Here is a 17,297-nt window from a genome sequence, read left to right as displayed (position 1 = left end):
TTTTCCTTTCTATTTTGCTGCATTTTTTTTTCAATATGGTCTTGGCACAATGCAATAATTAAGTATGTAGTTTTTGCATCAGAATATTACGAGTTGAGTACATTGGCAAGAATTTCCAAAGAAAATGAAGATGGAAAAGACAATTTGAATGAATAAAGCATAAACTACCTTAATAAGTTCATCAGATGCAACATATCTTATCACTTCTTCAAGACTCATCTCTGCATTTAAGTTTAAAATTAGATGTTATTGTGAGTAATCATACTTAGGAAAAGCTAATAAAGTTTTTCAGCCTACTCGTGTCCTGACGTTCTAGAGCTGAATTCTACATCTTGGATACCGAATTCACAATAACACTAAAATATATACAATTGGAACTCAATGTAGAAATAACATACAAGTCGAGGTGGAGATAGCTTCACATTTTCATCTTTGCAAGCAGAACGGATATTGGTAAGTTTTCTTTAGTTCTTACAAGATTAACCTGGAAAAAAGAAAACTGCTTACGATGTAAATCAAGTAGAAACACCATTACGAAAACACCAGAACATCCATTCTCCAGTTGGCTAAAGGAGGGGAAAATGTCATCATTCTTAATTTCTAGGTTTTCAAACTTGTTGGTGACTCATTAATTAGCAGTAAGCAATTGAAACTTACAAGAGCGAGGATATGTTATCTGGCGGAGGTAAAGACTTATCCACATAGGAGGTAGTCGTTGAAACTGATACCACCTCCCATCCAACAAGTTGTTTACAAATACAAGAAACTAGCATTTCCAAATTAAAAATATCATATCAAGGATGGTGCCATCGGGGAGGGAACATAAATGCCATGCATGACTAAAGGTGGTTTTTTTTTTCTTCCACAAATCAGAGCCTTTGCGACAGTCACACTTGTAATTCATTACCACCTCATCTTATGTACTTGAGACTTGTACTGGTTTTATAGGTTTTGTCAATTTTGAGATTATAAACATTTTGGACTTAAAGAAGAGCAGAAACAGTAATGGTTAATCAGTGGGCAAGTGATAGCCATTAGGATAGAACTCAAATATTTTTCTCACAGGAAAAAAGTTTCAAAGGCAGTTACCATCCGTAATCCAGCAATGAAGTGTACGCCCATATCCAGAATGAAACCCCCCTGACACTAGACATATGTTGTCAATGAAAGATAAAATTTAAGAATACATCATCGGGATAAGAAGAACAAAAAGAGAGAGAGAGATAACATAGATATAAATGTAGAGGTCTTGTTATTGGGCATTCATTATACAATAGTTCCATCTATAATAAGAACATCATATTATTCCATGAAAAAGTGTAAAAGTGGCAATCATGAATCATGATTTGATGGGAAAAATGAAAACAACATAGATAATATTTAAAAATTGTGTTGTGGTTGTTTACTAGAAGAACACTTACAGCGAAGTCCCGCCGCCAAGAGCTTGAGAAGTAGGGGTTCGAACTATTCATTGATCCTTCAACAATCACTTGGACGCTCATCATATCCCCAACGTCAGCAATTAAGTTTTTGCACTGCAAAACAATAAAGAGCATTTTGCCGAAGTACTAGAAAGAATAAAAAAACAAGAATAAAAAATAATCTAAAAAAAGTACCTCAACAAATGCATATTCCAACTCGCTTGTGGCTGCATTACGACCATATTGCCAATTTAGAAATTGCTCTTTGTAATATCTTCAACTTAGACCCAAGCCATTTTGAATGCAACTTTTTCAGTGTACGTAAAATGACTTTATGGGGTTCATGGTTGATGATATTGATTTAGGTTTTTCTTTCCTTTTTTTCCTTTGCTAAAAAAGGTTAAGATAAGAGAGTCACTACCTTCAACTTAATATAACTTATAAGATGAAATAATTTTTCTCTGTGATCTATAAAGTTGCATTATTTATATCTTATGTCTCAACTGGTCCATTAGAACTTTCATTGTCATATCAGTTTCATAAATAGTGGTAATAGGAAGACAACATCTAGTCTCGATAAAAGTGATATACATTGGGATCTATACTATGGGCAATTAGAATTTATACTTCCAGATCAATATTCTCATTTCTCAAGAGAGAGACTATTGGGATCATAAAATAATACTAACAGAAAATCTGGCTCTTGGCATGCATCTTTGGGAAAAATATATTAGGTAATGAACCACCAGGAACAATGCTTGACACCGCTAAGTGATCCATGTTGGGGGAGAACCATAAAGAGGATCTCAATTGAAAAGAATTATGTCAAATCTGTGAATCTAACCTTTTACAAATGGATCTTTTCCATTCTATTGGAAAGAGACAGATCTAAAGCTAGCTAACTAAAAATGTGGCCAGACTAATTAATTAATCAACAACGCATAAAAGAGATAGAACACTCATACACGACATATATCTTCTAAATCACAATCCGCCTGAATGAGTTGCATTGTCTTCTTCTCTGTTATTCTTTTTATTCTTTTCACCAAAATTGTTTAGATAAAAATAAGCACAACTAAAAAAAAGTCGCTTATATAAGAAAGAAAGGAAGACAGGAGAACTGTGTGCTATAAATTTGGTAGGACTAGAGTGTTTCTACTTTACACCTTGGTTTGTACAGCTTTGAGGTCAACCATGCAGTAATATGTAATTTCCCATATTTTCCAAAATATTCCCAAAAAAGAATGAATAGTTAGTTATAAAGAAAGCTAAAGTTTAGACAAAAGAAGTGTCGTGTTTTTAACATTTTTAATACATAACACATATATATACATATATTGATCTAACTTGTGAATTAGAAGAGTATATATATAACAAGATCAAAATAAATTAGGATTTCCATATATGTACAAAATAATCAAACAACAACAATATTGTAATTAGAATTATATATTATATTATGATCACTATCAATTCAAATGATTTAGCATCTAAATTTGTTTATAACATAAAATGAGTTTCACAATAGAGGGGAATTAACAATTATTTACCCACATGTGAAGAACAAATGATCGTTAAAAATGTCAAAATATCCAATTATACGTCTTTAAATCTTGTTCGATCAATCTAATTAAATTTAATTTACAAGCATATATACATATATAATAGGGAGAAATTCAAAGTTTGAAACATAAATTTAATTAATTAAAACAAGTTTTTAAAAGAGTTTACAACAAACTTTACCTTTAAAAGGAGTTTGATAAAGGACTTCAAGCGTGAAAGTCCAAAATCACAAACCTAAATAAAATACCACCAGATATGTACCACATTAATTGATCAAAGCAAACACACACACGAGAGAGAGGGAGTAGGGAAATGGGAAGGAACTGGCACCATCACTAAGAACATGATTTAAGTATCAACAAAAAGTCAATATTCTCCAAGCAAAAACATGATAACTAATCATAAAGAATTATGATTATGTTTTAACTAATCAAAATTTTATTCAAAGGGTCTTATCCCCTACCTCAAAAGAAAGTTAACTAATAAAATTAGAACCATTAAAATAAAATCTAGTTCACCAGGATTCCACTATAATAACATTCTAAAGTGATTTCCTCCTATGTACATTCAATAATCAAGATTTCCTCCCATGGGCATTTCATCAAACAATTGGTGGGCAACACAAAAGAAAGAATATTCATTTACTTAGTGGCAGCCAGAAATCTAGAAAAATTAAGCAATAAATACAAAAATTTGTGAAGAATATATCTTAGATGAAATGTTGATAATTGAGTTTCAAGTTTAATTGAAAAAATCGGCAGGAGCAAGAACTCGATTCTTCTTATATTTCGACCATGGGATTTTGTATCCAGAAACCACTTTGCAATCTAGAAAATAGCCTAAAGCTTTATTCAAATGCTATAAAACTATCTTTTTTAGGATGACTTACTCAAAGAAAAGTATAGAGAGTAACGATTCAAAACCTTTCAACCCTTTCTCTTAGAGACCTAAACTAACATTCATCCTTAATTGGAAACTAAACAAAGAACAACAGGAGAGGTAAGAAAAAAACAATAGTAATAATAAGGGATGAAGAAATTACAATTGCCTTTTGGAAATGAGGATAAGAGGTGGAACGAATCTGAGAAAGGCGAGATTTGGAGGCTTCAATGGTAGACTCCAAAGAGTGGTCGTAGCCCGTTCGTCGTGTAGTAGAAGAGGTACAGGCGGCGTTGGAGTGGGGAGATGGCCACGAGGGGGCAGTGCCGATGATGGACCTCGTCGTCGTCTGGAGAAGGGAGTTCAAGGAGTTCGGAGATTGGGAGGCGAAAGGGAAGAAATCTGAAAGGGGAGGCGAAAGGGGAGAAAGGGGAGAAAGCAGAAAGGGGAGGCAAAAGGGGAGAAAGACGAAAGAAAAGGGAAAGGGGAGAAGGGAATAAGTTAAAAATCCATAAAAAAGTTATTATTTTTTTTATATTAAATATATTATTTTATTATTATTTTATTTCTATTTTATGACATCAAATAACTGTCGCGAAAAATATTTTCCGAAAATTTCCGTCTTTTCCCGCCAAAAACGCGTTTTTTTCCCTTTCGTGACATTTTTTTTCCTCCCTCTATTTTGTGATATAAATAAATGTCATAGTAGATGGTTTTTCTTCTAATGTTACCTCTATAAGTATAAAAGTATTAATAATGATAATAATATTAATATTAATAATAAAAATTAATAATAAAGAAACATTATTATTATTATTATTGGTTAAATGCCTAAGATTCTGTGCATTTAAAGATTTTATTGAGGAAAGATAATGAGAATAAAAATGTATGTTATATTGGTATTATATACATATCCTGAAAGGAAAAGGAAATAATATAATAAATATTATTATTTGAGTCTATAAATAGCATTGGTTTGCTTAAATTAAAAAGAGAGAGAAAGAAAATGTTTTTCTTTTTGTAATTGATTTTGGTTGCATGCTTTTGGAAAGTCTCTTTGACAAATTTTGAAGATTTAAATGACGAATTTTTTCCATCAAGGTTAAATCGGTTTCAACCTCAATTTTGGATAAGTTAATTTGTGAGAATTTTTGGATGAAAGCCAAATTGTTAATTTTATTAATTAAGATACTGAAATTTTCTTTTATGATTAGGATTGAATTAATTGGAGAATTTTTACTATCAGCTAGAAAGTATTTTGTTTGGCTAATCTCTCAAGTAAGAGATTCTACTGCTTATAGAGAGCTTGCATCTATTTTCCATTCTGCGTTGACGTAGCTAAGATGCATAATGTGTTGATGTTGATGATTAATATGTTTATGATGCATGAAATATGAATCACATGATAATGATGTTATGATTGACGATATTCATGCAATGTTATGATGTTGTGATGTTTATGATATGCTACATGCTATAGACTATGGTGTTCTGTTAACTTTGTCTATTAGGGTCGTACCCATATGGTGTCCCTCGGGATCACCACCTTTTTTTTTATGATTGATGTGAGTTCAACGAGACTTACTAGTCTGTCATGTTATGTTATAACTGATATGAGTTCAATGGGAACCACTAACTTGTCATGTTAAGTTTTATGAGTGATCTGACAGGGTCACTTACAGCCTGACTCTCTTAGGATGTTTCATTTGGGTTCACCGAGAGTCCAGATGTTTCCCTATGGGATCACTGGATAACATGTGCTTGGGAGCATGATAGTTTTGGATAGTTTCTTACGAAACTCTAATGGAAAGTTAATAGACACCTAGTGGAACTAGTAGTGTATCCCTTAACTAGTGTATGTTTATACTCATCTTTTTCTATGTTTAACCTTTCAAGCAAAGGTAAAGATATAGGAAAGCTGGCGAGTGATAGAAAGGGTCTATAACATGCCATATGGGGACATAGTTATGCTTTCACTATTCATTGTTGTTTTCAGTGTTTTGAGCTTAAATATTTTTGTCTTGTTATTTTTATCATCTTTATAATTTGTAAAACTCGCTGCAGCATGTTTTCATGGTAGTTTAATAAAAAATTAGTTTTTCCCTTTTCAAGAAAATATCAAAATTGTTATTTATCTTTAAGGTAATGACCTCAGCTTAGTATAAAGAGTTAGGTCGTTACAGTTTTAACATGTTTGAATGCCAAAACACCTAGTCTTAAGGTCCTTAAGCTTTGGTTAATTTCTTAATGACTTTCCTTTATCTTAACATATAACTTTACAAGTAGTTTTAGGCGATAAAAATACTTGACACAGAGAAGTAAACCAAACTAAAACTTCATTAAACTTCATTAACTTCATAATCTTTTCTCGTTCAATCATCTCTCTCCTCATGGATTGTTTTATTTTCCAAATAATTATATTATAGCGTATAATTAACTTTACTTTTCCAACTAAATAAAATCCACCTTCTATTTCCTCAATTAAATCTTCCATCAAGTTAACTTATACTAAAATAATTATATCAAATCCAATCACCTTTTTCTTTTACTAAAATAATTATACTTTTACAAAAAAATATAATTATTTCTTTTTTTTTTCTAAGCAAGTATCCTCTCTCCAAATAATTATCCTCTTAAATTTAATTAAATAACATTCAAATTATTTAATAAATTTCAATTTCCATAAAACTAAATCATTTTCACAACTTTCCTTAAACCTCATCACATACAATTAAATCAAATTCTCAACAAACACCACAAATTCAACCTTTAATTATTCATCAAATAAATATTTAATTAATTTCAATGTCCATAAAATCAAAATTTCAAAATAAATGTCTAATAAATTAAACATAATTAAACAAAAATAAGATAATTAACTCCAAAAATTATTTTAATTTTTGAGGCATTACAAGAACATTCAAATCACGCCGCGTCTCGCATGGTGAGCAAGGTCATGTACGAGGCATGGTGTGATAAGTTGATCCAATGCCCGACCCAGTTATATGACATATTATGTGTGTATGTATATATATATATAATCCTAACATGTGTCATTTACCTGATATGATCTAAATGATCGATTACTTAGTCAGCACGATCGTTTCACATGATCAACATGATTGTTTAGATTTGAAGCCCTTTTTCTATAGTTTAAAAAGAACTACACGATCATATGGATACGATTAAACGACTGCTTAACTAGTCCACACAATCGTTTAACATGGTCAACTCGATCGTTTAGATTTAAAGCATTTTTTCTATCGTTTAATTAAAAGAACTACATGATCATGTGGATATGATGTAAATGATTGTTTACCTAGTCAACACGATCATTTAGCATGGTCAACATGATCGTTTAGATTTGAATTCCTTATCATTCGTTTTTAAAAAACTACACAATCATGTGGATATGATATAAATAATTGTTTACCATAGTCAACACAATCGTTTAGCATGGTCAACATGATCGTGTTGATACTACTTACACGATCGTACCTGTATCATTTTCTACACGAGCACATATCAAAATTGTTCTATACAGTGTAAATATTTTGTCAATATGTTATATTTCTTTTATAAAAACTTAATATTTTGTCAATATGTTATATTTCTTTTATAAAAACTTAATATTTTGTCAATATGTTATATTTTTTAAAAAACCCCATATAAAAATTTGAAAAACAATATGATTAAAAAAAAGGCCAACCCAACAATCCAACCTAGTCCAACCCCAATTTTTTGGGTTGGGTTGGGTTGGGTTGATCTTTGCATATTGAACTGATAAGGTTTAATTTTTGTCAACACCATTACTTTGAGTTGATCCATATTTTTCCTCCAACTCGACCTAACCCGACTTATGTACACCCCTAATCATGTTTATGAAATGATTTCCAACTGCATGAATAATGTTATTGTAAGCCAAAGATTTATGGATAACTAGTTTAGAAAGCGAAGTTTTATAAAAACCATCACTCATAAGTCTTTCGACTTGACCTTTTAAATGATTTCTCACCTTTCAGGTATTGATTTTGTATTCCTTAGTGCTAAGCTTATTGCTGCTGGGTCATTAAGTGTAATAGCAATTATCAAGATGTAATGGGAGTTAGTCTTGGATTTGTAAGTAAGGTTAAGGTTGAGAGCATGTCTATGTCTATAGTTAAAAGTTTTAAAGTTGTAGGATAGGGTAGTAAAAAGGGTCTTATGTTTAAGATCCATTGATGTATCACAAAAGTTGCAACTAGTAGTCTAAGTTATTAGTAAAAGCATGTAGCTTGTGTTGTTCCTTTCAAGCATGCATTTATGTTGTGTCTGCTAGTTAAGTTATACTGATTAGTTGGTTGTAAGTGTTATCAAATATGAAAATGCTTGCTAGGCTTCTCTCACTCTCTTTTGGAGCTAGGTTAAGGGTTCAAGAAAGGAGCTTTGAGAAGGGATGTGACAACATGGGCCCAGATTGATGAAATTGCTGAAATTCATCGAATGAAAAAATCACATGCATTAACTTAAAATTTAATTATACAGTCAACTTCATAAAAAAAAAACAACTACAAAATTTTCCATCTGCCTTAGATTTTACAGAAAAACTATAACATAAACTAAAATACAACCCTAAACTATGAAATCAGTCAAAGTAATTCACCTTTAGAGATTTAAGTTCGATGATGACTTCTTGAAATTTTTGGGAGTAAAGATCATAGATATGCATTTGATTTTAGGAGCAAACTCATTTAGTCTCGGCCAAAATGAGCACAATGTTTAAGGTTTTATGAGAATATCTAACGTTCAGGCTTTCAAAGGTATTTTGGTCATTTGATAAAACCTTTTATTTGAAATTTAAAGACAAAAACACACAATACAATCTCGGTGTTGATCTCGATTGAGATGGATCGAGAAATTACGTTACATTGAAAGAGTTATTTTTTTAATTTGTGAAGAATCTCAGTGTTGAGATCGGCTGAGATTGACTGAAAAAAACAAAATTACGAGTTTGTTTTAAAGTAGCGCATGCACTTTTGAAATGAAAAACTAAAAGAGTGATACTTTGCAAAATTTTCCTTTTTTTTTTTCGAACAATGATTGACACAAAGTAGACAACTTGATCAAACGAAACTAAATTATTTGAGGGTGTTCCATTACAAAAACAAAACAAAACTTGTAGTATATCACCAAAACATTTATTTGATCATACCAATCATTCACAATACAAACTAGTACACAAGTTGTGATGAAGCCATAAAAACTTGGCAGCATATACAAAGCAAGATATAAAATAATGTTTACTTTATATATGTGTGTGTAGTACTAAGAGCAACGGAATGTGATCATGTTAAGTTTTTAATATATTAGGGCCGCCATGTTTTTATGGGTTACCTAACTTCTCATATCATGATCATTATTTGTAGCCGACAAAGCACTACTCAAAGTTAGCAATTAAATTTTTGGTGCATTATAAAGACTAGATCTTTCAATGAGTTGGCCCCCCTAAGCCAAGATTTCAAGTGAAGCAAACTTCTCCATTCCATCACCACTTACTTTTTGTTTCGAATTAAATGTTCGTCTCATGTTCTCTCTATCATCTCATCTCTACCTACCTAATTCCCTCATCTTTTGTTTTCTCTCTTTATTTTTTTTCCATTTCTCCGCCAAAACCAAACATAAAACTAAGCAATGAAGAACAAGTTGAATACGAAATGAATCCAATTCAAAGAAATTACACCGTTACAGTATAAACAATTCGACTTCTTAACCGTATTCTCACGGTGAGTAATAATATTTGTTAAAGCTTAAAAATCTACATGATTACATCAATGACTATGGCTATGAGGCAGCAATTAATTTATGGCCCTTTTCCTTCATTAATGATTAATACTTAAGGAAAAGAGTGCAATATTGGCAAGCAAAGGGAAATGGTTTACACGATCATGGGGTGTTAGAAGAGGCATGGAGTGGGAGACAATTCATGTGGTCATTTATGGGAAGAAAAAAGATAAGTTTATTATTTCATGCACATCCAATAATTGCGTAGCTATCTTATGTTATTTATTTCTTTTGTTAAGAGGGGGAGGAGAGTTTAAAGCAATGTTTGAATGATTGAGAAAAGTAATAAAGTACAAGGTGGCTTCGTATCTATATACCACAATTATTAATAATGAAATAAGAAAGAAATTAAGAAAAGGGGTATGATTGGGTGGGAAAGAAACTAAAAAAGATAATAATGAATGGATGCTAATATTGGAACATAAGTGAAAGAAGAGGAAAAGTTTGGGGCAAATAATTGAACCTGTTTTAAAGAGAAACTGAATAACAAGACGAGGAAACATTTATGAAGCAACACTCAAAAGTGGTAGTAATAGTTAAATGTAGCAAACAAGAAAGAGAGAGAAAGAAAGAATGATACTTTCTTGATGTGTTCCCCACAACCATGTGAACTAGGGGATTCGAGCACGAAAAGGAAATTAAGTAATTGTGGGGGCGGGGTTCTTTTTTTTTTGTTCACTATTAATAATGTGAAGATAATAGGTAAGTGGGGTTTTAAAGGTCAACCTATGTATAGAGATAGAAGGGAGTTTTAATTTGATAATTTATTGTTTATTTTCCAAATGCTAACTAGATTCTTTTGTGTTCTCAATTTCTTTTCTTTTCGATTAATAATCGTACCCAGATCTCTCTCTCTCTCTCTCTCTCTTTGTTTTTCTCTCTTCTTAAAAACCTTTCATATTAGTTTCTTATTGTTCACAAGTTTCGCTTTTTCCAGGTTCCCATCCACAATTATTATTTCCCTCTCACCCGAGATGGGTTTTGATGATTTTTCTAAAACAGGGTTGGTCTTGGGATTAGGGCTCTCGGAATTAGCTGACGATCAAAGGACGACATTAAAGAAGAAACCTGCACCTTGCTCCTCCAGTTCACTTGATTTTGAGCCTTGTGTTTTGACTTTGGGATTTTCCGGTGGTGGTGGCGACACTCATCGGAAAGTTATTGATCATGTGGGTCCTCATCATTTGTATCGCCAAGCATCCCCTCATAGCAGCGCTGTTTGTTCTTCGTTCTCGGGTAAGGTTAAAAGAGAGAGAGATCTGAGCAGTGAAGAAGTTGAATTGGAGAGAGCTTGTTGGAGAGTTAGTGATGAAGATGACGATGTTTGTAATAATACTAGAAAGAAGCTTAGACTCTCTAAACAACAATCCGCTCTCTTGGAAGAAAGTTTCAAACAGAATAGCACGCTCAATCCTGTAAGTTAGTTAATTATATTGGATTTAAAACCAAAACAACCATTTCATATTTATAAATTCTAATTCATAATTATTGGAATATTTGTGCCACTTTGATCATCAGAAGCAAAAACAAGGGTTAGCAAGACAGCTAAATCTACTGCCACGACAAGTTGAAGTATGGTTTCAGAATAGGAGAGCTCGGTGAGAGAGTGATTATATCGATATGTGTATATATATTCAATGATTAATTTCACTAGTAGCTTGTACAAATTTAATTTTGTATTACTAATATAATTCCAATTATTTTTTAACAGAACAAAAGTGAAGCAAACAGAAGTAGATTGTGAGTTGTTGAAGAAGTGTTGTGAGACGTTGACGGATGAAAATAGAAGATTACAAAAGGAGGTTCAAGAATTGAAGGCAATAAAGCTGGCAAAACCGGTATACATGCAGATGTCAGGGGCGACATTAACCATATGCCCCTCATGCGAAAGGGTGGGTACTGGCGGCCATGGTGGTGTCGCGGACGGTAATTCTAATCCCAAACCCAAATTTTCAATGCCTCCTAACCCTTTCTTTTACAATCCCTTCTCCAATCCTTCAGCCGCTTGTTAGACAAAATTTATTATTCCAACCTATACAATAATATTATTACCTTTTTCTTATATATATCTTTTCTTCTTCAAAAAGGGTTGTAGAGCTAATTAGCGGTTAGACAGATTTAATGTAAGTAGTAGCTACCTAGCTAGCTTGTAAAATATTACTCTCTTATCATATATCTAATATCAAATTATGTCAGTCTTAGTTTTTCATTACCATGATGTAAATGTTTCAAAGATAATTATAGGTGTTTTTTGTTTTAAGATTAAAAAGTTAGAATTTGAAGAACTCTTACACTTTTGGTTTAGGATATATATTTTAATGAAATGTGTTATATGATTAGAGTGATGAAAATGATGATAGAATTTGTTAGGCAGAAATGTGAGTTGTGATGAAATTTAGAGAAGTTAATTTTGATGTGACGCAATGTGGGTGGTTTGTTGGATTGGAAAATTATTGGGTGGTGTGGTGTTGGTGTAAGGGCTATCTACATATCTATCCATCTAATTGGCTGCCTACGTGTTACGCAAAGGATGACATTGATATGACTTTTGCAATTTTAGTAGTGCGTTTTGCCTTCATTCTTCAATACAAATATAATACAATTATCTTTCCATCATTTTATCTCCTTTTCTTTCTCTCTCATTCTAGTTTTATATTATGTTATGTGGAATCTACTTTACTTTCCTCAAATATATGTCGTCATTTTCTTTCATTTCTTCTATAAGAGAGATGCTGATTTATCAAAAGACCACGTACAAATTTTTTCTCTTTTTATAGAATGTGTTTGGACAAAACTTTTATGTACTTTTGGGTTAATAATGTAACTGATTAATCTGATTATAGAACAAATGGCGTTAGATATATGAACAAACCTTAGGACATTCTGGTTTAATTTATTTTTAACCTAATATTTTCACATAAAAATAAACTAATTTTAAATGTAAAAACTAATAATATCGAATGCAATTTTAGGTTTACTTATTTCACAAGTATAAGTTGAATAAAAATGGAGATATTTTTTATAAGAAAAATAAAAGGGTTAGGAAAGAGATGGATGGAAATAATATTCAAATTAGGATAGGCTGAGAAGGTCACAACCACGTGAGATGCCAAACCTTTAAGTGGGCAGGTAGGTCACAACCCACGTGATGCCTTTCCTAAGGCCGACCTTTTCCAAAGTCTAAATCGTTCCAAACTCTTTTTTTTGTTGTTGTTTTTCTTTCTTAATAATAATTATTATTATTGATATCTTTTTACCGTTCATAAGTATGACCTAATTTGATATAGGGGATGATATGTGTGCCCATTCAAATTCCCAAACACCCAAAGATTTGATATATATTCCCCACTTCAGCAATAATAATGTAATATATGCACTCTTATATTCAAATCAACGGCCCTCCTTAAATTTTGTCTACCTCTAAAAGCTCAACCTATAAATCTTGGGACAAAAAGTTATTTTAAAAAGGTGTGTTTTTTATTATTAAATTTAGATTTTATGTGGGTGATACGTTTCAAAGTACTGTTGTATATTTACTTTCAGAGGTTTAAGTTATCGAATTAAGATGTGATGTTAAAGAGTTCATGTCGTGGATTTATATATCTGTGATTTGTGAAGTTCTTATATATTTGAGTTCAGGGTGCAGATTTTTGGTTTTCTCTGAGTTTATACATCTGTGTGTTTTGAAGTGTTTAGTTTAGTTTGTACATGGGTATATGCTTCACCTTTTTCTAACATAAAAGTGCTATGTTTTCTATTTTAAAATTCTCGAAAATAGTGAACAAGTTTATGCATAAATTCCCCCTTTTCTTTGTACGAAACATCGATTTAGAGAAGCAAACAAGTCAAATGATGCAAAATCTACCCAAAACCGATCAAAAGGGCACAAAATTGCAAAAGTTAAAGAAATTAAGAAAATGTCATCAAAGGAAAAGTCCAAGTGCTGTAGATCTCGAGCCCGTGCGCAAAAGTTTGAGAGCTATGTGTAGTGGAGCACTGTGTCATTCATCTGTCGCACCGCAATACTTATGTCAATTACACCCAGACACCCAACAAAAAGCATAGTCTTACGTTTCAACAAGGTATGAGAAGCGTCGTGATGCTCAGTACTTTGACAGAAAAATCCAGGTGCGTTATATTTAAAATATAAATAGTAATACTTTTTAATATTTTTGCAATAAGTAGTATACAACTTTTTTAAAAGGTAATTTATTATAAAACAAGGAAAACCCCACACCACACCAAAGGCTGAGGCCAAGACATCATAGCTAACAAGGCTGAACAAACAAAATATGACACACTGAGCCTAAAAGATAGCGTGAAGCCAAGAAATATAGTTGATTGTTTGTAATTTTAATTGTATTGCAAAATTAATTCGTGAATATGTCATGTTAGGCTAAGAAGAAGGGTACAAAGATGTATTTAACCATGCATACTGGTTCTATGAGATGCTTATGATATATGCAAAATGCATACCCTGCAATATGAATTACAATAAAAGAATTGAAAATGGATGATTTCCATATGAAATCATATGATTTGCCAAAGTTGTTGATAAAATTGAGATGATGTGATTTAAATTCAATATTTTACTGATTAAATCGTATATTATTTACGAAATGATTATAGCACATTAAGGCAACTTTGATTTGTCAAAGGTATTGATAAAAGATCCTACTCACTAGACATTTTTGTCTAACCTTTCAACCGTTTTGTTTTAAATCCTACTACGCAGCAAATGACATCAAGTACTAAACTCGCAACCTTGAACGCCCTACTGCGTCACATTGTGAAATGTATAATTTTGGTAGTGGTCATTGTCAGCTTGCATAACATGTAGAATCTAGGCGAGATGAGTCTAGGAGTTGTTTTGAGTATAATTTAATTATCTTGAAAAGAACTTTGTATTATGCACTGAATGCACTCTGTTATTAAAATATCAATGAATCTTCTCATTGTATACTTGTAATTATGTATAGTTTTTGCTTTTTAGTTAGTGTTTTTAACATGTTAGGGAATGTAAATCATCTCGTGTAACCAGCAGTCGAATTAATTACGATTTTCTAGGGAATTATTCATTAGTTAGGCGATATGAGAATTAATTAACTAAAGTATAAAAAGAATCAGAACCGGGATTAAAACTACTTATGTATGTGTAGAGAATTTGAAAGGAGAATAAATGGATTCAAGGTGGAATTGTATCAGAACTAACTTGTATGCGATAGATTATGAAGGAAGGTCTACGCACCATTAGGCGATTAAGAAATGTGAGAGCTTTGATGCAATATAACTTACTCAACTAACTTATGATTAAGGCGTGCTTCTCTCAGAGTCATTAAATACCACACATAGTCTCATTTCAAGATCTACATGACTAAGTCTGATTAGGCGAGGTATATCTAGAAGAATTCACTTATAAGACTTATAGGACTTCGTGATTAAGAAAGGCATCTCTCGGTGCCTAATGTTCACACTTATCCACCTTTCGGGACACAAATGATGGAAGTTATCTCGTAAAGATGGAGTTTGTTGCCAAACTCCTCCTTGCACGAATTAGCATCATCCTTGCAACTTGCCCTCTCAGGTAAGTGGCGATTAACGCTAGCCAAGCGATGAGCATAGTTCAACTAATGCAATAAGGATTATAAGCTAGACTTCTTATAAAGAGCTTATTACTAAATTAAACTCCTAATAACACATTGATGAGTGAAAAGTCAAGAAGTGATGGATTGAAAAGGTACAAACATGTAATATATATAAAGGATGTAGGCCTCAAGCCATTTTACAATATGAATAACAGATATTACAAAGAAGTATAAACATGGAGAGAAAAGAGAATGGAAAAATACTATAAGTAAGGGAACAACGAGAGTGTGGATTCTTCCCTACTCAAGAGTTAAGCTCTCACTTTTACAACTGACCAGAGAAGAAGAAGAAAACATTTACAGACAGCAGAAAGGCTATTCCTTTTCGCCACTCTCTAGGGATTTGGTTTATTCAGCCACTTCGGCCATTGAGGCGTCTCCTTCTAGGTTGAAAGAGATGGCTTTATATAGGCAAGATTTGGAAGGGAAACTTCTATTCTTTTGAACCTGTCAGTGCCATCCACCAAAAAGTGTATGTTGCACGTCACATCATCTCCAACTCCCAACCTTTTCGCCACTCTCTAGGGATTTGTTCCTCGCATGGCGACGTTACTCGCCAAATGAGTTCCCCATCACATAGTCCTTGCACGAGATGATTCCTGCGACTCACTAGTTTCTTTCTTTGTCCATTATCCTGCGTTCAAACATTAAAACCGCTTAAAACAAGCATAATACTTATATAAAGTGTATTTCCAAATACTTATGCGTTTACAACACAAGTTACACGTTCTGCTCATCTTCTTATGCATTTTGACTTCATTATTTTAATAGAAGGAGCTATAAAAATAAATATTTATACTTGTTATCAGTTTAACGCAAAGAAACTAACTTGCAAATGAATCCGTCACAAAACATATTAGGCATTTTAGTCTTCTCGCAAGCGTTTACAACACAAATTACACGTTCTGATCATCTTCTTATGCATTTTTTACCTCATTATTCTAATCAAATGAGCTATAATAACGAATATTTAAACACGTTATCAGTTTAACACAATGAAACTAACTTGCAGATGAATCCATTGCAAAACGTATTAGGCATTTTGGTCTTCTCGTAAAGTGCGTTGAGTTAAAGGTTCCATTCATAGTAATGCGGGTTTCGGGGAATATCAAACAGTTCGTTTCTTTTAAAAATTCAAATTTAATATTAATGATTGAGTCGAGCTTCGAACACACAAACGTCATGTTAAAACAATCATTTCGCATTTATAAACGTGTGACATTAACTGTGCGGTTAACCGCACCTTAACCACAGTTAAGTTTGTCTTTAAAAAACCACCATAAACCCTTACTTCTAACTTTTTCGCCCACGAATTCTCTCAAGAGCTTCAAGTTTCCTAAGTTTTCCGATCATCTTCTCCGATGAACCAAGTAAGTTTTTCCCTTCTCTAATTTTCATGTAACAACTCAACTCTTTATACAAAGTAAAACCAATAAACACTTTTTATTTGAAATAAAAAAAAATACTAAATTTTAAAGGAAACATTTCAAATATTCATTAAAAAGTTATTAATAAAGTGTATAAAATTAATAATAAATAAAATACTAGTTCGAACCCTATTTAAAATTTTAAAAAAATACATCTAAAAGCAAACATGAGTTGTGATAAATTTTTTAAAATTAAATACTAAAATCATAAATGCGGAAGAAAACATAAATTGTCCCCTTTGGCGAACCATGTTCACTTCTTATCATTTGCCGCTTGCCTTTATATGTTCCTTTGCCTGAAAAAAATTAAACATAGAAAAGAATGACTATAAATTTATACTCAGTAAGGGACCCACTACTAGTCCCGCTATGTGTCTGTTAACTTATCATTAGAGTCCGATAAGAAAGTACCACATAACTATTGTGCTCTCGAACGCACGTTATCCAGTGGTCACGTAGGGACACATCTAGGCTCTCGGTGAACTCAAAGGAATCATCCTAAAGGAGAGTCGGATTGTAAGTGATCCTGTCAAATCACAAAT

General features: G+C 32.3%; 1 protein-coding gene and 2 long non-coding RNA genes across 3 annotated transcripts; 1 reads left to right on the top strand and 2 right to left on the bottom strand.

Annotated features, from left to right (window-relative positions):
• Positions 1-581, bottom strand: LOC116402878. Its single transcript, XR_004215549.1, has 3 exons — positions 399-581; positions 169-221; positions 1-40 (listed from the first exon to the last, which is right to left on the bottom strand). It is a non-coding gene; the product is annotated as an uncharacterized LOC116402878 (long non-coding RNA).
• Positions 582-985: 404 nt separating this feature from the next.
• On the bottom strand, positions 986-1,631 carry LOC116402877. The gene is made up of 3 exons (XR_004215548.1): positions 1,617-1,631; positions 1,422-1,535; positions 986-1,140 (listed from the first exon to the last, which is right to left on the bottom strand). It is a non-coding gene; the product is annotated as an uncharacterized LOC116402877 (long non-coding RNA).
• An 8,562-nt stretch (positions 1,632-10,193) lies between these two features.
• LOC101205848 (homeobox-leucine zipper protein HAT22) lies at positions 10,194-11,943 on the top strand. The gene is made up of 3 exons (XM_004149792.3): positions 10,194-11,098; positions 11,202-11,281; positions 11,395-11,943. The coding sequence occupies exons 1-3, from the start codon at positions 10,466-10,468 to the stop codon at positions 11,693-11,695; spliced, it is 1,014 nt and encodes a 337-aa protein (XP_004149840.2). The 5' UTR covers positions 10,194-10,465; the 3' UTR covers positions 11,696-11,943.
• Positions 11,944-17,297: the final 5,354 nt, after the last annotated feature.

The sequence above is a fragment of the Cucumis sativus genome, chromosome 3, assembly GCF_000004075.3.
Source record: "Cucumis sativus cultivar 9930 chromosome 3, Cucumber_9930_V3, whole genome shotgun sequence".
In the NCBI taxonomy this organism is placed as follows: Eukaryota; Viridiplantae; Streptophyta; class Magnoliopsida; order Cucurbitales; family Cucurbitaceae; genus Cucumis; species Cucumis sativus.
The sequence above is the reverse complement of the archived record's forward strand: the minus strand, read 5'-3'. Positions and strand labels throughout refer to the sequence as shown.